Genomic DNA, 24,655 nt, shown 5'->3' on the forward strand with positions numbered 1-24,655 from the left:
GAGAGAGAGAGAGAGAGAATGACTCGTAACATATTCCTTTATTCTGCTGAAAATCCTTTATACAAATTCATTCTTTGTGTTGTTAATATAGTCAGCGTGACCTATTTACCTTTTCTTGAAGTCATACCCTCTTATGTGGAGAGTTGATGGAACTCTGTCCCTCGTAAAATATTATACTTTTTAGGCAATGGTGTATCAATTACCCTTTGTGAAAAATAAGACTTTATAGTTAAAATGTGCGAAATATCAGGAGGTATATACAAATCGGGTTTCGTCTTGAGGTTTGATATTATAATAGGTATATAATAATAAATATATATAATTATTCTTTATATATATAGAATAATTTTATATTTAGATTATCTATTTATTATATCATATAATTGAAAGAAAGACGAAAGCTTCTAGGGCCTACGATCTTTCCTTTCACCTTTTCCTGCGAGATCTTCTTACTTCTTATATGTTTATGTGTCAACATCCACTTAAGGTATCGTAAATATATGACCAGGCGTCGAATAGTCAAAGTATACAGTTATATAGATATTCCTATAAATATTTGATCACATTTCCACAGAAAAATAGAAGCGAATCATTATGGCGTTAGCTTTGCAAAAGGAAATTATACATAGAGTTAAAGCAAGCTCTGTCTTGAGGATAGAAGGGACTAGATTGAGCCAAGCGGGAATCCAGCACTCGTTAATCACGCAAGAAAAGTTGCCTGCAGGAAAAAAAATTGCCCGGGGCTTGTTCATACCTGGCCGTCTAAATAGGGTTCGTTATTGGCATTACACGTGATAGAGAGAGAGAGAGAGAGATTAAAGGTATTCACAGTGTGCATGCGCTTTTGTCCAGCGCTTTAGACCAACCTGAAAGATCATAATATACGTTAATGTCATTAATTACGCCGGTGTGCCCTCGAGAGAGAGAGAGAGAGAGAGAGAGACTTATCAACAGGTATTCCCTTTTGTCCTAGCCGATTATAGACCCATTTCGAAGATCGTAACTGATCGCGTCTGTGACATTTAGCTCCGGCCTTGTAAACCGCCAATCGCGGTTATGCGGAGCAGCTCCAAGTCATTCCCTAGACCGTGTGCTCCTACAGCTCCCTCTCTCAGTTGCCACCTGAGGAATAATATGTGTATATATAAGGTAGCGTTGAACTTGGAAAGGGGGGGGGGGGGGGGGGGAGTCGCTGCTGTCTGCCGCGCCGCCAGTCCGATGGAGCCCGGTGAATCATCAGCGCCGCTATAATAAACATGTCGGGGATTAGACCGATGATGGGCGGTTGTTACAGCTTTTTCTCTTGCTCGCATGCTTTTTGTGTGTGTGTGTGCTTGCGGGTGGATTTTTTCTCTTACTGTATTGAACTTTGTCTGCTGTAGGAGACATAAACAATATGTTAAATGAGGAGACTATTTCTTGAGTTAAAAAAAAAATTCAAGCAAGCTAGAGAAGATATCCCTTTGCTATTTGCTTTTTTAGATTGCTGGCCCAATTTGTTTTTGGAGAGAGAGGAGAGAGGAGAGAGAGAGAGAGAGAGAGACGAGAGAGAGCAGAGGGAGAAGAGAGAGAGAGAGAGAGAGAGATGGGGGTTTTCAAATTTATAACGTTTCCATTGGCAATCGATGAATGGATTTTGACCACAAAATCAAGTTTTTGGGAAGATCATTCAAGGGGTACTACTTATGCCCACATGACTTGAAGGTTGTGGAGTGACCAAGGACCCATTAAATGAGTTTGAATTTGTGAAATATAAGCTTAAAGACAAGCTCTCTGGCTCTTTGGGTCATTCAGACCTCAAGTCAGTGACAAGGATGAGTTTTGGAGTGGTTGGAGAGCAAGATAAGGAGATACAGAGAGAGAGAGAATAGTAAAAGTTACAGGCATTGAACAGCAAGATTGAAGAAAGCAAGTGGGGATGGAATTACAGTAAAATGATAAAAAAAAGAAACAAAGAAAAAGGGTGGTTGCAGCTTTGGCCCCTATAGGGACGCTGCAAAACACCCTTCAGTAATACCTGCCTGCAGTGCGCCCCTCGAGGTGCACTGACGGCACTATACTTTTCTACGTGTTGGAGAAAGTAGGGAGTGAGAAAGATGGAAGGAAGGAAAAGAGGGTGACTGGAGATTCAGGGAGAATTTCTTACGTTTTGCGATATCCAAAAGTTTTGTACTTTTATGTCTGAGCTATAATGTTGGTTATGTTACTTTAAAAACAAGGTCGTACTATTCATTTGTCGGCAGAACTTAAACATTGTTTATAAACAACGTTTCTCTCCAGTTAACTGGGTTACAAACGTTGTAATGCTCTGAAGTCAGAGGGAATCAGTATCATTTAAAAATGTCACTTTTAGACATAAAAGTTCAATTATTTTGAGATGGAAGTTTACAGAAATGTGATCGAATATGTCTTCTAGATTAATAGAAACATAAACAACAGTAAGGCAATTCAAGGATCCAGGTCTTTATATGTGTTTTATTGCGCATCACTCAAATCATTAACATTAGTAATAGTGAAATGGCCATTTGACAACAATAAAGAATAGTATGTGCATCACACACTCATAAATAAACAGTGTATAATATATATATATATATATATATATATATATATATATATATATTATATATATATATATATATATAATGTCTATATATATATAGAGAGAGAGAGAGAGAGAGAGAGAGAGAGAGAGAGATCGAGAGAGAGAGAGATAAGAGAGAGAGGAGAGAGAGAAGAGAGAGAGAGAGCGCCCAAGGAAAGAATCAATCAAAAATATCATGAATAAATATGTAAACTAATGAAAAAAAGGCCTTTAGTTTCATTATGAGAAAGTGCCATCTTTTGTTTATGCGCTTTCCTCAGCTGGAGCTGCACTTTCCTCAGCTGGAGCTGCACTTTCCTCAGCTGGAGCTGCACTTTCCTCAGCTGGAGCTGCACTTTCCTCAGCTGGAGCTGCACTTTCCTCAGCCGGAGCTGCACTTTCCTCAGCTGGAGCTGCACTTTCCTCAGCTGGAGCTGCACTTTCCTCAGCCGGAGCTGCACTTTCCTCAGCTGGAGCTGCACTTCCTCAGCTGGAGCTGCACTTTCCTCACTGGAGCTGCACTTTCCTCAGCTGGAGCTGCACTTTCCTCAGCTGGAGCTGCACTTTCGGCAGCTGGGCAAACTGATTCCCTCTGTGAGTGAAGAAGCGAAAATTGTGATAATGACAGAAAACGTTATGTTTCATGAACGTGATTACTACGTCTCATTCCCCACGGAATCGTATTTCCGCTTACTCGGGGAGTAAGCCTGTTTGTTGTTTTAATTTTCGTGAGTGAAACAACGCGGTATCTGACTAGATTTTAGCACGCGCCCTGAGTGAGCTGGAGGTAGGATCGCGCCTTCTTCCTTTGGGTATTGATTCTATTTGTATTCTATTTGATTCTATCCCTCGCACAGTTTGAGGATCTACACGTCAAGTTTTGAAACTACAGAAATAATTGGTAGAGATAAAAAAATGGCAACAAATTAGGAATTATTCATTTTTTAATCATAAAACCAAGATACAAGGAAAAAACACTTATAGTAAAGCGATGATTGATAGAATAATAATTGAAGAAATTAACATTTGATTTCTCTCCATATTATTCATGTTTGCAAACTGTTTTCTGTTATTTACCGTCAGCCGTTAAAATAATTTTTTTTTCTTTTTGTACTATTCTTTTAAAATGATGATAATTGGAATAATAACGATAATAATAATAATAATTTATTAAATTTTACGGCTATTTTTGCAGTTTGTGAATGTGTGTGTGTGTCAGAGAGAGAGAGAGAGAGAGAGAGAGAGAGAGAGAGAGAGAGAAGAGAGAATGCTGTATTTCCATTTATACCTAGTACTTCCTTATGCATATAAATGCTTTTTTCATTATATCCATTTATGTATTTAAAAAAGGTGATTACATGAATTTATGTTTTACTGGAAAAAATCAATTTGAAAAGAAAGGCATTGTCAAAACTTGTCCAAATTAAATCGGCAGTTTAATGAATAAAAAAAAGAATTAAGTATCGAGAATTGTTAACTAACAAAAATAATATTTGAACACTTACCACATTTTCCAACCAAGCGATGTGGTTATTTACCTGTAATAGATGAATAAATAGATAAAAAAGATATGAATAAATACGTAAATTAATCAAAATTGTAATTCATTTCAATGAAAAAGATTCTATAGATTCTATTGGTTCTTGAAACTTTTCAAATTTGAAATATACCTCAAGAATAAATTGTAATTCTTTACTCATTAATTTTCATTGTTTGAAATTAATAATTTTAATATGGTGAACATTCAGTTAATAATAATAATAATAATAATAATAATAATAAAACGCTGGTATACGATGGATGTAAAATCATAACATTCTATTCGGCATAGTAAGGTAATGCCGTCAATGGACCTCATGTGGTGTACTGTAGGAATTACTTAAGGTTCTTTGCAGCGTGCCTTCCTTATAGGCCCCTAGCTGCATCAACCCCTTTCGTTCCTTTTACTGTACCTCCTTTCATATTCTCTTTCTTCCATCTTGCTTCCCACCCTCTCTTTCAAAGCTTTTACTGTCCATTTCCGTTTCAGCTCTGAACGACCTCGTAGGTCCCAGAGCTTGGCATGTGGCCTAAATTCTGTATTCATACCTAATTTATTTTCATCGTCTAAAATTCACGTTCATTTGATAAGTATTATATTTTCAGCAAACGCTGTCATACTGAGTATGTAAAATGATGCGACTTACTTGTTCACAAACGAAGCTGTTAATTTGTTCCTCCTGGAATGGAAAAGTTAATCTTTTTAATTAGAGATTCGAAAATGAAAAGTTAATATAGAGGTAAAAAAAATATCTAGCACAAGCACATAAACATTAATATACAGCACACATGGTCACACAAAATTACAATTTCACATAAATATTGCGAAATTCACACATTAATATAGATAACAAAAATAAAAACAGAAAACTGGCTGACGGGGTAAAATAATAATAAAAAATTATATTGATATATATTTATGGTCACAAAATCGTAATTTCACGTAAATATTCAAACATATATAAGCAAGTATACAGTTTACAGGAACATACATTATAGAGAAAATTACGGTTGTATTCGCCTTGTATTTCAATAGTTTACTTCCTTTTGTATCTATTTATTTATTTGTTAATTTATTTTTTTTATTTATCTAATAGCTGATCTCTTATTTTGTTATTTCCTATTATCTTCTGGCAATTGTATTTTAATAGTTTACTTCCATTTGTATCTATTTATTTATTTATTTGGTAATTTATTTTTTTATCTATCTAATAAGTGATCTTTTCTTTTGTTATTTCGTAATATCTTCTGGTACTTCTTCCAAGTGAACGCCATAATAATAATAATAATAATAATAATAATAATAATAATAATAATAATAATAATAATAATAATAATAATAATAATAATAATAATAATAATAATAATAATAATAATAATAATAATAAATAACAACAACAACAACAACAACAACAACAACAACAACAACAACAACTATGCCTGCTGTAATACTCATTCATACCGAAGTGTATACACAAAAAATAAATTGTATTCACACGTATATATTACCATGCATAATTTTTTGCTAGAATCTGCCAAGGTGTCTCGTCATGTCCAGCATGTTTAGGCTTGAAATAAAAGGGAAAAAAAATCATTGTTATTTTCATGGTCATAGTGATCAGGTCGACATAAAGCATTAGCAATTGTTTTCATGGTAATTTTCAGGGAAAATAAATTATGTTAGGCACAAGTAGAAATCAATTCGTATGTGCGAACATATGAATGATAATAATTATGTATTTATTCATTATATTGAGATTATATTATTGAAAATTTCTGTATATAGTTTTGTATATACAGGTTGTCCATAAAGTCCCAGTACCATTCTGAGCAATAAATACTTGTAATGGTACTGGGACTTTATGGACACCCTGTATGTATGTAATATATATATATATATATTATATATATATATATATATATATTATATATATATATATATATATAATATATATAAAAGACAGTCTTACCATTGCAGCAGCAACAACTGCAATTGAGATAAGAAGAAAATACTTCATCTTTAGACTCTGGAGAAGATCTCTGGTACTACACACAGCTGTGGCGATAAAAATGAATAAATAAATATGTCAGTCAGTTTTGAAATATGAAATTAAGTTAAACCTCAACTAATTCTTCATGATATGTAAGATGAGACTGAAACTTTATAATTTATGCCTTTAAAAGGGTTAAGTGTGTATACATTATTTGCCTGATTCAGAATTTGACATTTTAGATTTAGAAATTTGACATTTTAGGAGACAGAGAAATGATTCAGTTATTAAATTATTAATCATTTTTAGCGTGTGGTTTTTTTGTGTGTGTACTTATGAATACTTTTTAGACGATTCGCAAATTAAGAGACAGAGTAGTGTCTTAGGCTAGTTGTCAAATGAAAAATAATTTTTAGTACGTGCGCAATATGTATGAGCTATTATTTCGTTTATTATAAGACAATGAAAAGGCTACCTATCAGCTTAGCCTAAAACGTTTAGCTTAAAAAAAGGCGTGATCTGACCTCCAGCTGACTCGGGACGCGTGCAAGATTTTTCCCGTTGTAAACATTATATTTCTTACTTTTAACGTAAATTAAAAAGCGCCAAAATCTCCGGTCAAAGAGCGCCTTGTTTATCCAACGAAAATTAAAATAAATACGCTATATTTTATCAGAAATAATGTTTATGTACTGTATAACATGCACATTATTTATGTTTTACATGTTCATTCTAATAAATAAATCATAAATACCCTATCCTCAAATTCCTGTGTCTTTAACTCAGTGCGAAACACCTTTTTCAGATCTTTTTAGGATCTTTTATAGACATTTCCTAACCACCCCCCCCCCGAAACACAAAGTAGTCTGTAGGCTTACTCCTCGAGTAAGCGAAGAGTAAAATCTACGTGATTAAATGATATGAACTGTCAGATGATCCATATTAGAGTTTACTATTGTAAACGTGAAAACGTTTTCTATAATTAGAAATAATTTTATTTAACAGAAAACTGTACTTTTGTAAGCATGGTAAACTAAGCTCAGGTTCAATACAAAAACTATTTTACACTGTAAAAGATTTACAATGTTTCTGTAATTAAGATATTATTCAGAATAATTCAAAAATACTTCTTACAATTGATAAAACACGACAAATTACGTATACTTCGACACAGTCATTGACAAAACTAGTTTATTCCATTATTTCTGATAAAAAAATATCTAAGTCCCCATACAGGCTTTGATTCATTGAGATAGATAAGTAAAATAGTTAATTTCACCCAATATGAATCATGATTCTTTATCTGAAATGGACAAAGTAACAACATTTGTAGGTTATCGTCTGCTGAATATGATGTGAATTGGGATGATTTTATAATATAAAGAGCAAATTTAGTACTACACAAGTGGGAATTTATACTTTAACATAATGCCCGAATATATATATATATTTTGATGAAAACGTGTTGTACATATAATCTTTTAGTATTTTACAAGGAATGTGCGAATTATGTAGCTACAAAGCAGTTAGGCTATAAAACCAAGCTTGGAACTCATTCCATTCCTATAGTTCGCGTTAACTGATCTAAAATTATTTACATTCTTATGTTTTGTGTCAGTTTTACGATTCCGTATGCACATACAATTTCAGAATTTTAAATAGATTTGCACTAAAAAAAAAATCTGAAAATTCTCGTAGATTTAGCTCTCGACAAAAGCAAAGCTGAAGAACTCGAAAATCACTTGGATTTATTTTTTATTTTTTATGTGAATTTAACGGTTCAGCACGCCCATAAAACTCGAGAATTTAAAATTTGTTTGTACTGAAAAAAAAGTGTAAAAATACTCGTGGTTTTAACTCTACAAAAAAACAAAGTTGTAGAACCTTACCAAAGGATGCGTTCTCTGTAGGAGTACTGCTCAAACGAAAGGTTCTCTCTCTGTTTATATAGGGATCAACTTACTAGTGAACTGTGCTCGCACAGGTGTTCATCACAGTCAGCTGACGCGAGCTTCCTATAGGCCAATGTATTGGCGCCATATTGTCTGATCGATCGGTACTACGTTGTGTTTTATTATTTTAAGCAGGATTTTATGGGAAACTACAAGGAGGAATTTTATGAAATATTTAGAGGTGGTTCATCTTGGGTCAGAGGTCGCCTGATTAGATTTTGGTAGTGAGCCAGGAGATTAATATTCGATACGGATATTGATTTAGATATGTGAATTATGTCGGTGATTATTTCATCATATTTTGATGACAACCCTTTTGGGAGGAAATAATTCAAGTATATAGTATTTACTGAGGTGCCAAATAAAAGCAGATAGTAATTTGTTAGACTTTTATATTAGTCTAATTCATACCACGATTTATCAACAAAAGCATTACAAAAAAAAGAGGGCTTTTATTTTATCTAAATTTTGAAAATAATTTCTGCAGTGCAAAATAAAAGCAGGGAACAATCCATTAGACTTTTTATTAGTCTAACTTATATCACGGTGCATCAATAAACTTATCACTAACAAAAGAACCAGAAGGTTAATCAGTGTTAAATATCTGAAACTTTTTTTGAATGATTTCTGCAGAAATTAGTTTCAAAATTTAGATAAAACCACCCTTCATAACACACACATATATATAATGTCAAATTATTATACACTTTATATATATATACGTATATATATATATATATAATTATCACACCGTGATTCATATAAATCCTTCGAGCTGCAAATGTCCTTTAATATCTAATTCACTCTACCTCGGAATTGATATATTTTCATATATGTACCAAAGGAGAATTTTTTGTTGATAATAATTTTGTCCCCTCATGGGATCGAACAACCGCCCAGTGGACAGGACGAAATCAGGACGGCCAGTGACGTTATCAAGTCGGCCAACAGAGAAGCTATAAGTTTATATTTATTCTGACCACTACAAATCACAGTTGAACTCAGTGTTTTCATAATTAGAATAGATATGAAACCCCCTCAACCATGTTAGCCAATTTGAACGTTTGACCCATGTAGCCTTGTTATGAATAATTATCACATCACCATGATTCATATAAATCATTCGAGCTACAAATGTCCTTTAATATCTAATTCGCTCTACCTTGGAATTGATATATTTTCATATATGTACCGAGGGGAATTTTTAGTTGATAATAATTTCGTCCCCCTCATGGGATCGAACACCATCCAGTGGACGGGAACGAAATCAGGAGGTAGAGCGAATTAGATATTAAAGGACATTTGTAACTCAAATGATTTATATGAATCACGGTGATGTGATGATTATGCCAAAACATGGCTACGTGGGTCAAACGTTTAAATTGGCTAACATGGTTGAGGGGGTTTCATATCGATTCTAATTAAGAAAACACCGAGTTCGACGGCGATTTGTAAAGGTCAGAATCGATATAACTTATTAGCCTCTCTGTTGGGCGACTTGATAACGTCACTACTGGCCATCCTGATTTTGTTCCTGTCCACTGGACGGTGGTTCGATCCCATGAGGGGACAAAATTATTATCAAATAAAAATTCCCCTTTGGTACATACATGAAAATATATCGATTGAGAGGTGGAGTGAATTAGATATTAAAGACATTTGTAGCTCGAATGATATATATATATATATATATATATATATATATATATATATATATATATATATAATATAAGCATGTAATATTGTCAAAGTGGAATAAGCAACTATCAAAATCGACACAATTAAAAGCAGCAATTTGTTAAACATTCAACCGTACGCTAGCAAACAAAGTAGAAAATAGCTACCAAAATCGTAATACAAACTCAAAGACTTAAGATTCAATGCACCTATTCCGTTTGCATTCACGGTTTAATTACAAATGAAAAAGCTCTTATTGATAGAAATTAATGGTAAAAATCGACATCATTTTCAAATGTTTCAGGCAATTCATAATTGCTGAAAAATAAATAAAAATTCGACGGCCTTTAGACTGAACTGAAACAAAGCAATTTCACATGTGAATATTCCTTTGTTTGGTAGACGACCTAGTCCAACCACTGTTTTAAACAGAAAACATTTATAGAATTGTTTGCCCTATTTTACGACAAATAACGCATTTAGTATAATGAAGTTACGCCAATCGATTATTGTAAACATCTGCGCTAACGTGTATACCTAATTACATACCGGGCCTCTGTGAGAGTTCATAATAATCTGGACGAATTTTCAGGAAATTATAGCCCGAGTCAATTAAACACAACAAATGATAATGGATGAAACGTTGCAACAAAACAGACGTGTTGTGTCTAACTTCAAAACAATGATTAACGTACGGTTTTCGGAACTGGAGGAGACACGGTTTGTGATTATGAAAACTCCCGTCCTTTAATCATTCTCCGCTAAGAGATTGAATGTTTTTGGGTATAAAAATACCGATTGCGAGTCCTCACAGTTGTTTATGATTTTATTTTGCCGTTGGCGTGATCATAAATGGAAAAACAGGACGGTCAGTCACCTACAACGAGATTGAGGAAGTAGAAAATTTTTTAGACCGTTAAATTTTGCGTATTTAACCTACTGCGTAGGGAACAAGCGATATATATATATATATATATATAATTATATATATATATATATATAAGATATTATTATTATATATATATAAATAATATGATATATATATTTATTGTAACTGAATCACGAAAGTTTGGAACGTGATAAATCCATAAATAGGTATAAGCCACGAAGGGAAGATAAACAACGAAGTTTTCTGTTTCTGCAAGATCTTTCGACTCAACGTCCTTTACTCAGCTGAGTAAAGGACGTCGAGTCGAAAGATCTTGCAGAAACTCCATTGTTTATTTTTCCTTCGTGGCTTTCTTATACCTTTATATATATATATATATATATATATATATATCTATATATATATATATATATATATATATATATAATCTTCATAACACGAAGATGGAGATATGTCAGTTTAGTCCACAGGAGAAAAGAGAATGAAAGACACTGGTAGCTCGATAATTCCGCCTTCCACCAGGCCTCTTCAGGAGCTTTATTTGAACTAAACAGAATGAGAATATACAAAAAATTCATAAACATTTTCCCAGTGGGAAAGTGTTTATGAATTTTTGTATATACTCATTCTGTTTAGTTCAAATGAACCTCTTGAAGAGGCCTGGTGGATGGTCGAAATTATCGAGCTACCAGAGTCTTTTATTCTTTCTTTTCTCCTGTGGACACACACACACACACACACACACACACACACACACACACACACACACACACACACACACACACACATATATATATATATATATATATATATATATATATATATATATATATATATATATATATATATATATATGAATAATTATCACATCGAACCGTGATCCATTTATATATCAATTCAAGCTACAAATGTCCTTTAATATCTAAATTCACTTTACCTCCCAAATGATATATTTTTTCATATATATCTTACCGAAGGGGAATTTTTTTAATTGATAATAATTCCATCCCCCCATGGGATCGAAAAAATTCCCCTTCGGTACATATATGAAAAATATATCATTTGGGAGGTAAAGTTAATTTAGATATTAAAGGACATTTGTAGCTTGAATTGATACATCATACACACACACACACACACACACACATATATATATTATATATATATATATATATATATATATATATATATATATATATATATATATATATATGAGTACTGGGGCGTGGATTTTTTCGCCTGATATAATTCTAATGTACTCTGTATTGTGTATGATTTTGAATTATATGCGTAATTTATTGAGGATAACATATATCGACACGTAAAGAGAAAAAAATCCCATCAAACGCTATTCACACACTGTAATCGCATATTTCGAATACCAGAACTTCTGTATTCTTGATCACTAGTGATCGTATTAGCAATGAGCATGAATACCTAGGTTCTGGTACTCGAAATAACTGATTGTATACAGTAGGGTCTTTTTACGATGTCTTCATAGTATACACTGTTTAGATTACAGTAAAAGAACATCCGTATGGATGCATTTCATGTTTTATACATCATCTAAGGGAGAGGTACATGGAGGGATGGTTATATCTTAAATTAGTGTCAATAAGTTGATTTTAACGTAAGGAAAATGACCATTTGTGATAATGTCGCGTCGTTTTTTTGTTCTTGGTGGGAAAGTCATCTGCTTGTATCTTCGTAGAACTCTGAGATTACGAGATCACGGTGTAATGACGTTAAGGGTCACTAAGGAAATTTTCGCTTGGGGAAACTTCATTTTTCAATTTGTAAAGACATTGGCATTTTTGGGTTGATACGTCAGCACCCCGTTGTAATGATTTTGTTTTTAGAAAGCTTAAGGCGTTCTTAATTTTTCATTTTGCATATACAGTACTAGCTTTCCAATTCTCATTAAGGTGGATCTAGGTAATAACTCCGTGTTGGTCGGCCATTTCTTTGCAAATTACAGTTTCCTACAGTATTTGGGTTGATGAATAGTGACAAAGACTTAGCCAAGTAGTTTCAGTTTGGCCTAACGTCTCTCAACTAAAAAACATTATCCTGATTTCCCCAGTCGTGGGTTTAAAGCAACCATTGTTCTAACAAGTCTAAGAGGCTCTTCCTTTGTTATATACTCTATTTTGGTTCAACGATAATTTCCACTTTTCAGTGATGTCTTTTAATTCGTTTCTAATTCTAAACATCTTGGCCATTTTTCATTCCCGAAACGTACCAAGGTTGAGTCCTGTATGTGTCGTTTTGGACCCCAGGTTGTCTTGTTTGGATTAAGTTATTAAAAATTCATGCATATATTTCGTTGACCAAGGAACTCCACTTCAAGGAAGGTCACGCGTCTTTTAATGGGTCGACCTGGGCTTTATACCCAGATATTACCAATGCTCTTAGTTTCAAGTTGCCAGTTCTTTGAGACCCTTAAGAGCAACTGAAATTGGCAGTAAAAGGTTTGAAAAGCTTAACAGGAGGAAAGCCTCGCAGTTGCACTATGAAAAAATTGTTAGGAGAGGGGGGAAAGTGAATATGAAAGGAGGTACAGTAAAAGGAACGAAAAGGGTTTCAGCAGGGGCCCCAAGGAATGCTGCAATGAGCCTTAAGTGCCGTAACTCCTTATGGTGCTTCTTGGTCATAGCGCAATCAAAACTGCCTCTACTGCAGCACAGGGGTTGTCATCCAAAGATCAATTGTGAAAGTGTAAGGTCAGAGAGGAATAGGTAAGAGACAAAGACAGCCTTGTGACTTTCAACTAAAACATCTATACCCAAATAAACTTTTGCAAGTTTAATCTTGGCTACAACTAAAACAGAATACGAGTAGTTCGCTGAGTGCAGTTGGGAAGACTTCTTATTTTCAAATAGTTAAGCGAGGAGCTTCTTCATTCCTTATCTATCTCTAAGTCTCGTGAATTTCAAGCGCCTAAGTTTTATCTTAATATTCTCTCAAATTTAATTATTTGCTATCAATTTTCTAACAACCTCTCTCTGCAGGCTGATTTCCCCTTGGAGCCCTCTAGGGGATCACCTGAACATTTAAAGAAACCCAAATTTTGACGTTCATACTAGATAAATGCTCTCAATTCCTCTATCTGTAATAAAAAGTCCATTACTTACTTATCTCATCGACATTCCACCTTCAATAACATACATATACCAAAATTTAAAAAGTAATTTGTATTTTTCTAGGATATGGACCTATACTTTCATAAACAGTGTACTGGGTGCAAGGCGGCCCGCAGCTGTCACTGACATAACTATAAAACAAAAGCCTAATGGATAGGCCTATGAGTCACTCATGAACTGAGCTGGGTTAGCTCTTCTGTTTTCAAAGGAACTCTGGTTTTACTCTGTAAAAAAGGCATCCATTGAAAATCTAATTTATTAAAATATTTAATAATACACTTACAAGCTCCCACCGAACCAGTGAAAGCAGATCAGCAACAACTTGGAGTACATGTCACTATACTTGTCATAATAAAATGAAACATTGAAAAAATTAATCGTCACAAATTACTTGAAGGATAGCATAAACAAATGTATAAATAAATTAGCCAACATGCGGAGGGTAACTAAACTTGCACAAGACTAAAAAAAAATAACAGTAATAAAGACGTCTGTGTTTGGTCCCACAAATTCATGCATAGTATGTATCTTAACCCTAATGGAACACCATGGCAACATGAATAGTATATGTAACACTGCATCTTGGCACCGTTAAAAAATAGTCATACGCAAGTACTGATGTATGAGCTGTGAATGCTTACTATAGTTTGTCACTGAAGCTTCAAAAATTACAAACTATGTACGTATTACCAATGAAAATGGTCCCGTGACTTTTTTGATATGAAATGTATTAATCTTACAATCCCACAAATATAATTGTGGTAATATTTTCTGAAAAACTACAGTGTACGTACTGTATTATTTCTGAAATATACATTACATAACCAATGTCTTATTACATAGATTAAATTTTCTTTCAAGAATTGACTTCACTGACAATGTCTTGTTATAAAGATTATAACGGAATAACCACAAATATATACTGTGCGACTACAGTACATAGTCGAGACTACAATATGTCTACAATAAAAAGCACAAACGGAAGACTCGGCACTTCTTGAGCTGTCAGAAACATTTATATAAGTGGAGAATGTGAATACAACACAACAAATTTCCTTTGACAAAGTACGAGATTCACCAATCCATAGAAAATTTGACGAAGTTAGAGAAATTTACATACATAATGAGAAAACAACATTTTCGAAACGAGCACAGTGTCGTAAAAGATAATTTTGCTAAATTAATTATAATACTGAGATCAGAACACTTATTGGACATTCTTGAATTTATTTCTTCAGAGGTTGTAAAAAAAAAAAATTAATTTTTTGCACCAAATTAATGTACTATGCTTTAGATTCCGATGACAAAAAATACCTCTCGAAGACTGTATCATGGCTTATAATTAACAAACGCTGATTACCAACTCTATATAAAGGGAAGGGCATTAGTTTCAGTGACCGTTACAGGACCAGTGGTGTTGTCCTTGATGGGCGTGTACTCCACTTTCTGAGTTGCGAACTCCAAAGTCTGGTAGTACGTGGGAGCACCAACGTAGGTATACAACTGCATGTCCTCAGAGTTGTACAAAACTGTTGTGTTGACAACAGTGGCAAACTCGACGGATTCTGTTTTGATCGTCTGGTTGTTGATTGTGGAGTAGCTGGTTGACTGGTACTTGACTACATACGATGGCTGAAGAGGTTCCACTGTGTGAAGCAGAGTCTGAAAGAAAAGATTTATATTGATATGCAAAATTACTATTTTTTATTATTAATATTATTAAAAAAATAAACCTCTACATATTCATGTTGAACAAGTCTCCATGGGCCACTGACTTGAAATTCCAGCTTCCAAAAAAGATTATGGTGTTCATTTGAAAGAAGTTACAGAGGGTAATAAGAAATACAAAAAAACAAAGATCAGCAGAGATCAGTTATTAGAATGCAAAAAAGACAAAATGAATAAATTAATAGATGAATTGTTAAACATATAAATACTACATAATATACAAAATTAATAGTATTAGGGTAGTATGTACTACCTTGCATCTTCGCAGAAACTTTAGAGCTTCTAATTGCTCAACATCCTCAATACCAATTCTCTTCTCTCTATAAGATCTTCTGATGTCCACATGAGTACTACCATAAAGTTGAAGGGGACCATTTGTAATTACTAATATGGCTGTGGATGTTGTATCTGGATACAGTAATACTGCATAGATTAGTTTTAAATGGTTAAGCCTCACGCCCTGGTATATATAACAAGGACATGAAGAATGATTTCCGTTTTATGTACAAAGACATACAGCATTGCATTTTGTTGATAAGTTTTATCTTGGACTTTTACTAAGACATGCAAGTATACAATTAATGAAAACCTTGAGACAACCCAAGACACCCCGTAAGCCCAAATACTGGCAATTATGTGATGTAAAGGTCCTAAAAATACCTGAATAACGAGGCAAAGGAATTTCTTCTCTGAAAGCAAATAAATAAGTTTACTAACTCACAAACCTGAGCAGACGAATGACCTATCACGTCAAAACATAACTGAGATGACGGTATGACAATACGTACTGTAAATTAGTGAGTTTTAAATTTTTTTATCATTAAAATACACACTACAAATACTGTAACCTCAAAGGCACAGGGTAAGGAATTCTAGCTTGAATGGGGTTAAAAATTAATGCAGGATAATCTTGCAGCAATTAGGCTGATGTTTTCAACCAAAATAAGTGGTACCCTTGGATTAAATGGAAACTATGATGATTCGCTTCATGCAATGAAATGCAGTTTGTGTATACAACCATGGCAATTATATAACTATCATTAACATACGTGAGAAAAGCAACACACTGCATGATTTGTGCATCAAAGTAAATGCAATTGATGACGTTTACCATACAGTCCTTGAACAGCAGGTATGCAGTTACCTGCTATTTAATCTAGGATTACATTCTTACAGAATACTACCATTAGAAATAGTGATTCGTGCTACAGATTTAGCAATATGAAGTTGATTACTGCATGTAGCAGATATTTAGCAAGACATACAGATTGTCTAAAATCTTTACAAGGAACAAGCATTACACACACAAACACGCACTCAAAACTTTGCATACTCGAAACCAAGCATTCATGTGTTCTCCCTGCTATTAAAATCACTTAATTGTTCCATGTAATTACGAGATGCCTTTAAACCAGAACTAAATTTTCTAAATTAAAAGTTATGTACGGGAAAAAGTGTAAAGAAAGTGGTTCTTAACTATTTTAACAGAACACTTGAAAAGTGGATATTTGTCAGGTTTTTCTGACCATCAATCACTTTCATGATGAAATACTACAATAAACTTATTAAGCATTTGAGGGTAAAACGAAGTATGTACTCTAAATCACAGTTGCATATTTGTATACTTGTACAACTATGACAGAAAAACACTTTTCAAGGAAAACGATAAGAAAAACTGTCCAGTAAACCTCTTGATGTGGCCATGCTTATCTACATTTACCAACTACAGCTACACTAAGATCATTGAAACTACTGTCACGTCAGATTTCCACATTACTGTATGCGAAAAGGGTTCGATTCACAGTCTTCTGTCCTGTCCTCTTTTTGCCTGAATGCCTGTAAGGTCTAGGGAGACACTAATATTCTCACCATGTTAGGAGCTTTATCTTGGCTACAACTACAATGTGCAATAGTGGCATCATCTGATCTCCAAACACTCAAGGTGTATCAGTTTTATTTTCTATTCCTTCATATTTATTGATTTACCACCTTTTTCCCTATAACTTGTCTCTCTGTAGGCTGATTTTCATTTGGACCACTTTTGGGATTATAGTTTGCTGAATGCCTGTAATGAAGATAATGGAAGATAGAATTCTGGCCAAAGTTCCACTAAAAGGGAAATTGAAAGGATTTTCAGCTGAGGATTTGAAGAGAAAGAAAGAATAATGACCACGATCTAACTGGATACATACCTTGTGGTCAGTTTCCTTGTAAACCGTCTGCACGTACTGGAACTGCTGCTGGGTCTCAGATGGTGGGGTAGTTTTGAACTGGGGCGGTGCGACAGCTGTGGGAGCAAATTCGACTGCTCCGACAATGCTTGCCACCAAAAACGCGAAGAAAACGGCAAAGTGATTCATGTTCGTAGAGATCTGAAAAGAGAATAGGCTGGTTGTAAAAACAAGATATAAAAACAAACTCTATAGAAATGGAAACGTTTCACCATTAAATGTACCACCTTGAACATTTGTAACTGACATCGAGAAGAGAAAATACAATGCAGTCTCTTCATTAAAAGATGTGGTCTCAAGCATTCTGGTGAGGAAGCTGATGGGGAAGACTATTAAACTGCACAGAAGTTTTCCTTCAAACCATAGCCTAAAATATGGCTCTTGTTTACCTTGTGTTACAACTATGTATAGGTTGGAGGCTTAAGTTGTTGTTATTATATTTAGTATTCAGATAATGAATCCGATTCATATGGAACAAGCCCAAGGAGCCATTGTCTTCAAATTCAAGCTTCCAAAGAATATGGTGTTCATTCAAAAGAAGCAACAGGACTTGATAGGAAAACAGAAAGAGATCAGGTATTGGAAAAACAGGTACATAAACAAAATAATAAATAAAAATGGGAGTAGTAAAATATTAAAATGCAAGTTGAATTGTATTAGTGTAGTAATGCAATGCACCACTGCATCTTTGCTCGAACTTCTGGAGTTCCTATTGCACTACATCCTCTGGGAGACTGCTCTAACCAAGAGCCACTAACGTGCTCAATATGCTATGTATGTCACTTGATAATGTTAGAAAAACTTAAGGCTTAGAAATGTTCATATTTGAATAGACAGGTAATGGAATGACTGTCAATGCATTTGTAAAATCTACCTTTTCAACGTAGCACTGAGTCTGCCAGAAATGTATGACCGCCACAGAAACAACGGCAGTTGCAAGACAATGGTAATTCATTTTTTCTCCCTCTTTCTGTCAGTGACATAGGCAGTTGCAATGATCAATTAATTCTCTCTCTCTTCCTCTTAAATTCTGTTTTTAATTTTCTGTAAGAGAAAACTACTGTGCCGCCTTTGTTTGTCCATCCACGCCTTTTCTGTCCACCCTCAGATCTTAAAGACTACTGTGGCTACAGGGCTGCAAATTGGTATGTTGATCATCCAACCTCTAATCATCAAACCAAATTGCAGCCCTCTAGCCTCAGTAGTTTTTATTCTATTAAGGTTGAATTTAACCATAATTGTGCTTCTGGCAACGATATGGGATAGGCCAACATCAGGCTGCGGTTAAAGTTTCATGGGCCGTGATTCTTAAAGCATTCTACCAAGACCACTGAAAGATAGATCCATTATCAGTGGCCTCGAGTATACTCAGTAGCAGCTGTACAGAAAAGTTGATTGTGCCGAAGAAACTTGGGTACACTTTTTACTTGTCATTATTACAAAGGATTATGATACTGTAGAATCCACAAGTGCTTTGAGTTTAGAGGGCTAATTTGCTACACAAAATCATTCTTAGGTGAATTGAACAAATACTGAAAAAGGTGGAAACTGTACCATACATCCAGGAAAGCTTTGAAGAAATTGAAAACCTTATAAGATCATTTAGATTATAATTTCTTATTTACATGCATGAATTAAAGCTTCTAGCTTTTAAAGTGCATTACAGCTTAGGAGAGAATCTTCCAAACTCATGCTTGTACATAAATACACATGAAGACTGATGATATGTACAATGGATTCTGGCTTGCTGTTGAGTCACAAGGGCAAATTTTATAAAGTGCAACTTCAGAATGTTTTTTTTAACATCAATAACCACACATTCAAGCAATACCAATCAACACAGGCAGGCCCTAGCCACTGAGAGGTTAGGCTTCTTCCAAAAACATGAAATTAGCACGTTTTGAGAATTATTATTCTTAATACTCAGATGATGAACTCTGTTCATATGGAATAAACTCACAGGGGCAACTGACTTGAAATTCAAGGTTTGGTTATAATGTAGTATAAGTAAATATTTATACAGTCCAAGCATAAATTTTTTAGTAACCTATTCATTTTTAACAGTGAATCATGTACAGCCAATTCTTGATCTGAAAGCTTTTGTAATTTGTAGCCTAGACTGTAGCGCGTTACAGGAATACTAAGGAACACTGTCACAGGCCTAATGCAGGTTAAGCAAAATGACCATAACCTACGTAAATAAAAAAAATAGTTCAGTAACATATGTGAAGAAACAATGTATTCAAGAGTATGCTGGCATACAGCCTGCTGAGCTCATAATTGAACTGAATTGAATATAGAATCTAGGGCAAAGGTCACGCACTGGGATCCACGAGGTCATTATGTGCTGACACGGAAATTGACGGTAAAATGTTTAAATTGAAAGGAGTAATAGGAGGAAAACCTCGCATTTGCACCATGAATCAATTGTTAGAGGTAGGTGGAAACTACGATGTTAGAGAAAGAATATAAATGGAGGTACAGTAAAAGGGACAGAAGTGGTTGAAGTCAAGCTGAAAAGAACCTGAGTAAAGCAGAAATTGACAGTACAAGGTTTGAATTGAAAGGTATAAGAGGAGGAAAACCTCGCAGTTGCACATGAACAATTGTTAGAGGAAGGTGGAAAATACGATGGAAGACAAAGAATACAAAAGGAGGTAGAGTAAAAGGGGCAGAAGTGGTGGAAGACACGCTGAAAAGATCCTGAATAAAGCCTATATTGCACCGCATGAGGTGCACTGACGGCGCTTACCCGTCTACGGGCCCTTGTGCCTTCAGGCTAACTAACCTAAGGTAGGCTCCGTTTCAAGAGAGGATTAACATCTCGTTGGAAAACGAATCAAACCGTAATCTACTAAAGCGACGTGTAGGCTAAGCAGTGGGAGACGACCTCGTCTGTTAAGGTTACCAGACTACTGATGCTAATTATCGGACATTGAGGAAACCGCAGACGTCAAACCACAGACTTTTGAGAATTCTGTGGGCGTCTGCGAGACACCCTACAAGCAAAACTGAACTAGCTAGTACCTAAAAAAAAAGCCACGCAACCTGAACTTCTATTCGTTGTGTAGGTAAATCCTCGTTAAATAAGTGGAAAAATAAGGCTTGGAGATGTCTAAACTGCAATAAATACCTCGCTAACGCCTAAAGAACTTAATGTGCGTCATAAAAATTCTCGGTATTTTTCCTTCAGGAAACCAGCCAGGCTCTTGCATCCGCAACTCGGGAAATGTGATCTTCTCTTATTTCTCATAAATTCCTTCAATATTCAAAGCATTTTCTTACTCCAAACGCTGAAGAAAACATTACAATATAATCAAATAACATTTACGTGGGGTCAAAGCTTGATTAAGCGCTTAAATAAGCTTAAAACTTACGTGGGACAAATCACACCAAGTGACGGTCGTCCTTCTTCGACGGCAGCACAACAATGACTTGTGAAGATCGTGACGTCACGGGGCTGCTACTCGGACGTATCTGTGACGTCATGATCTTGGATAAAGCTGCCATATTTTTATTTTGATAAATATTCGAGAACTGTTAATATACCTCTTCAGATTTATATTTTACGGCTGTATTATTCTACAAAACGTATATATCAATAAAACTGAATTCTTGTAACGTCCTTATGATGAAATTACGTAGGAATACGTTAATCGTCGTGACATTTATGGCAACAAATGGCATCTGTCGTAATGACTAACTTGTGTTCGTTTTTCTTATTAGAATAATGCAACTTTCATCATGTGTCGCAATTTTGACATCAAGAACGAATTGAACCCCTTTCAGAGCAACAAGTTACGAACCACGCCGGAAATAGAGATATTTTTTTTTTTTTAGAATAATCTTAAAAGTTTCTCTCTCAATCTATCTCTCTCTCTCTCTCTCTCTCTCTCTATCTCTCTCTCTCTCTCTCTCTCTCTCTCTCTCTCTCTGTTCTTTTATATGAATTTATATATATATATCTATATATATATATATATATATATACATAATCACAAAAAATGCTCGGAGCATCGAATCTATTGGTGACACGGATACATTCATTTATATAGTTCTTATACGCTCTCTCTCTCTCTCTCTCTCTCTCTCTCTCTCTCTCTCTCTCTCTCTCTCTCTCTCTCTCTCGATTCATATGAATTTATACATGACGAACAATAATAATTCACGAGTCTATCAATGATGTCGCATATCCCCCGCGTTTGTTCAAAGCCAATTCGAGAAACATTGGAATTTAACACTCTTTCCGAAACCAAGAATAGATTCGTCAGATAGACCTATCCGTAGATTGCTGTGAATATTAGTAATGCAAATGAAATGAAGATACCACTCTATGGGGCGTCCTCATCTTCAGCGGTCTTTTTATACCTCTAGTTAAGATGCCAAGCATTATTACCTTAAAGCAATTCTCTCTATATTTTTTGTCATTTATTTATTTATTTATTTATTTATATATATATATATATATATATATATATATATATATTTTTACAAATTTAATTTTTTGTTTTTGTTTGTTCTTATAACTGATCTCTTCTTTCTGTACTTCCTTTTGCCTTCGGTTACGTATTTCGAATAAGTACCGTAATATTCTTTGGAAGCTTGAATTCTAAGTCAATGGCCCCTTTGTTTATACCAACGTTAGAAGCTTTTTCTGGTTTATTTCGTCTTCATTCGTGCAAGCATTGTCAAATTCTCCTTCCGTTTTCTTTTGGAAATATTTAGTTCTCTTACATATTGTAAGATGAAGGTACAGAATACAAAGGATTATTTATAATATATTTATTGAAGTTACATTGTCCTTGCGAGGTGTCTGTGCCATTATGACTTTTGTACTAGACTGAATAATCTGTCATCGAGATTTGTCAATGAATGTGGGGCAAGGTTAGAGCTACAACGACTGCAAAAAATAAACAGAGATGAACAAATAAACAATAACAACAGAAATAAACAATAAACAGTAAACAACAGCTAAGACAAAAGGGGTTGTCGACAACATCGGTCTAATTGTGATTTCTCTACGAAGCTTAACTGACATAGTCTCTCTCTCTCTCTCTCTCTCTCTCTCTCTCTCTCTCTCTCTCTCTCTCTCTCTCACACACACACACACACACAAGAGTTCTTAAAAAAATCATAAACTTGAATGAATTATCAAAATTATCTCAACCAAATCTAATTTAAAGTTGAGAGAATCACTATCTATGGGCCGTATTTCAGCTGCTATGGTGACTCGACCAGTAGGCTGCCACGGCACGACAAGGGGACATATAGATTCGTTATTCTCCTTTAGCTTTCACCAAACCCGACAGTTTTTCCGCACTACGTCCTCATGGGCTTGCTCTCTTCCGCCATGTCTGTGCTTTCGCTGGAAGAGAAAGTGGGTGTTAGAAGTTGTGAATGGAAATATAATATATATATTATATATATATATATATATATATATATATATATAATGTATATACACACACATACAAAGACAAATTCCAGCAAAGGACAATAAGTCTAAAGGCCTTTTAGAACCTCCGTCGTTTCTCTTTCCTTCGCGGAATTTGTCTTTATATATCCATCACGTTCCATTTTATCGCGATGCTGTTAAACATATACAGCATATACATGTATACGTATTATTCAGTTATTTACCGATTTACCATTTTCTTGCGTAACTCACCCGTTACTCGCTTTATTCTTCTTCCTGTTCTTGTTGGCAAAGAGTTCGGCCAAGTCTCCCAGAGTGTCTGGCAGGACGGCTCCCAAGGTCTCAGGTAGAGCTAGAGTGGCCACGCTGGCCAGGAGTGTCACGGCGCCCATGACGGCAGATGGACCCCACCAGGAAAGTGGGCTCTTAAAAATAAACAAACAAATAAATATATTAATATATTATGTATGTAGTGTTCACCCTGTATTCGCAGGGGATGGTTACCAGACAACCACCCCTGCTAATACCTAGAACCTGCGTATAGTTGAAACCACTATACAATTGCTTCAAACTGCCTATTTTGTTAGTTAAAACTTAAGAAAAACCCACTAAAAATGTTTATACCTCTTTTTATTTAAATAGTTTTATCACAAAAACTGCATTTTATGATGAAATTGGTTGAAAAAATACAGGAATTTGTGGATTTTTCTCATAGAAAAATATAATGAATAGGCTAATTTTCCGCGAATAATGGGGGGGTGTATGTTCAAGGGAGAAATCCGCGAATATGTGAGTCTGCAAGTATGGGGTGTTCACTGTATATATACACATACATATATATTCTAAAAAAGAAGACAGCCGGAAGACTGGAGATCATTTCTTCTTTTTATTTACACCTACGTTTTGGGAATCCTTTCTCATCTTCAGGGCTATAAATAGAATTAATATTGTAAAAATTAATTTTATTCATAGCCCTGAAGATTTGAAGGATTCATGAATCGTAGGTGTAAATAAAAAGAAGAAATGATCTCTAGTCTTCTTACTGTCCTCTTCATGATTATTATAAAAAAAAGTAAAAAAAAATACTACTCACTATAACTGAAATAATTACAGGACCCATCATACTGCCGAGTCTCTGGGCCAAGATGGCCACGCCCATCCCCTGTAACCTGTATTCCGTCGGGTACAGTTCAGACAGGTACAGGTATATCATCTGTCCGGCCGAAGCGATGCCCAGTTTTCCCACCATGGCCAGCAGCATGATCAGCCACGTGATATCTGGAATGGGAATGGGGGAGTGATTCCTGGATTGGGAGGTCATTGGAATTTTTTGGTTACAGAAGAGGCAGCTGGGAATGATGGTTTTCTTGAGTTTTTATTCAGTGAGGTTTTTGTTTGTGATATATCTAAATGGAGAGAGAGAGAGAGAGAGAGAGAGAAAGAGAGAGAGAGAGAGAGAGCTCACCAACACCAAACACCTTACCTTGAGGACTGACGACTATAGC

At 34.8% G+C, this 24,655-nt stretch overlaps 3 protein-coding genes across 4 annotated transcripts in view; 1 reads left to right on the plus strand and 2 right to left on the minus strand.

The window, feature by feature from the left end:
* The window catches only part of LOC135199968 (uncharacterized), a 126,891-nt gene that overhangs the window by 35,109 nt on the left and 67,127 nt on the right, over positions 1-24,655 (plus strand). The gene's annotated exons all lie outside the window — the stretch shown is intronic.
* Positions 14,030-21,259, minus strand: LOC135199963 (uncharacterized). Its single transcript, XM_064228091.1, has 3 exons — positions 21,112-21,259; positions 17,696-17,875; positions 14,030-15,437 (listed from the first exon to the last, which is right to left on the minus strand). The coding sequence occupies exons 2-3, from the start codon at positions 17,861-17,863 to the stop codon at positions 15,141-15,143; spliced, it is 465 nt and encodes a 154-aa protein (XP_064084161.1). The 5' UTR covers positions 17,864-17,875; positions 21,112-21,259; the 3' UTR covers positions 14,030-15,140.
* The window catches only part of LOC135199964 (organic cation/carnitine transporter 2-like), a 5,227-nt gene continuing 3,073 nt past the window's right edge, over positions 22,502-24,655 (minus strand). Inside the window, exons 3-6 of the mRNA XM_064228092.1 lie at positions 24,634-24,655; positions 24,244-24,428; positions 23,403-23,575; positions 22,502-23,099 (exon numbers count right to left, since the gene is read on the minus strand). The exon at positions 24,634-24,655 is cut by the window's right edge and continues 238 nt beyond it. Coding sequence (XP_064084162.1) covers positions 23,054-23,099; positions 23,403-23,575; positions 24,244-24,428; positions 24,634-24,655 — 426 coding nt within the window. The 3' untranslated portion in view covers positions 22,502-23,053. The remainder of the gene's footprint in view (positions 23,100-23,402; positions 23,576-24,243; positions 24,429-24,633) is intronic.

This window comes from Macrobrachium nipponense, chromosome 26 (assembly GCF_015104395.2).
Source record: "Macrobrachium nipponense isolate FS-2020 chromosome 26, ASM1510439v2, whole genome shotgun sequence".
Lineage (NCBI taxonomy): Eukaryota > Metazoa > Arthropoda > Malacostraca > Decapoda > Palaemonidae > Macrobrachium > Macrobrachium nipponense.

Bases quoted from the DNA above. Each gene is read 5' to 3' on its own strand.
- LOC135199963 (XM_064228091.1), bottom strand. From the start codon at position 17,863: ATGAATCACTTTGCCGTTTTCTTCGCGTTTTTGGTGGCAAGCATTGTC. The intron at 15,438-17,695 runs GTATGTATCCAG...CTTTTCTTTCAG, and splicing joins ACAAGGAAACTGACCACAAG to ACTCTGCTTCACACAGTGGA.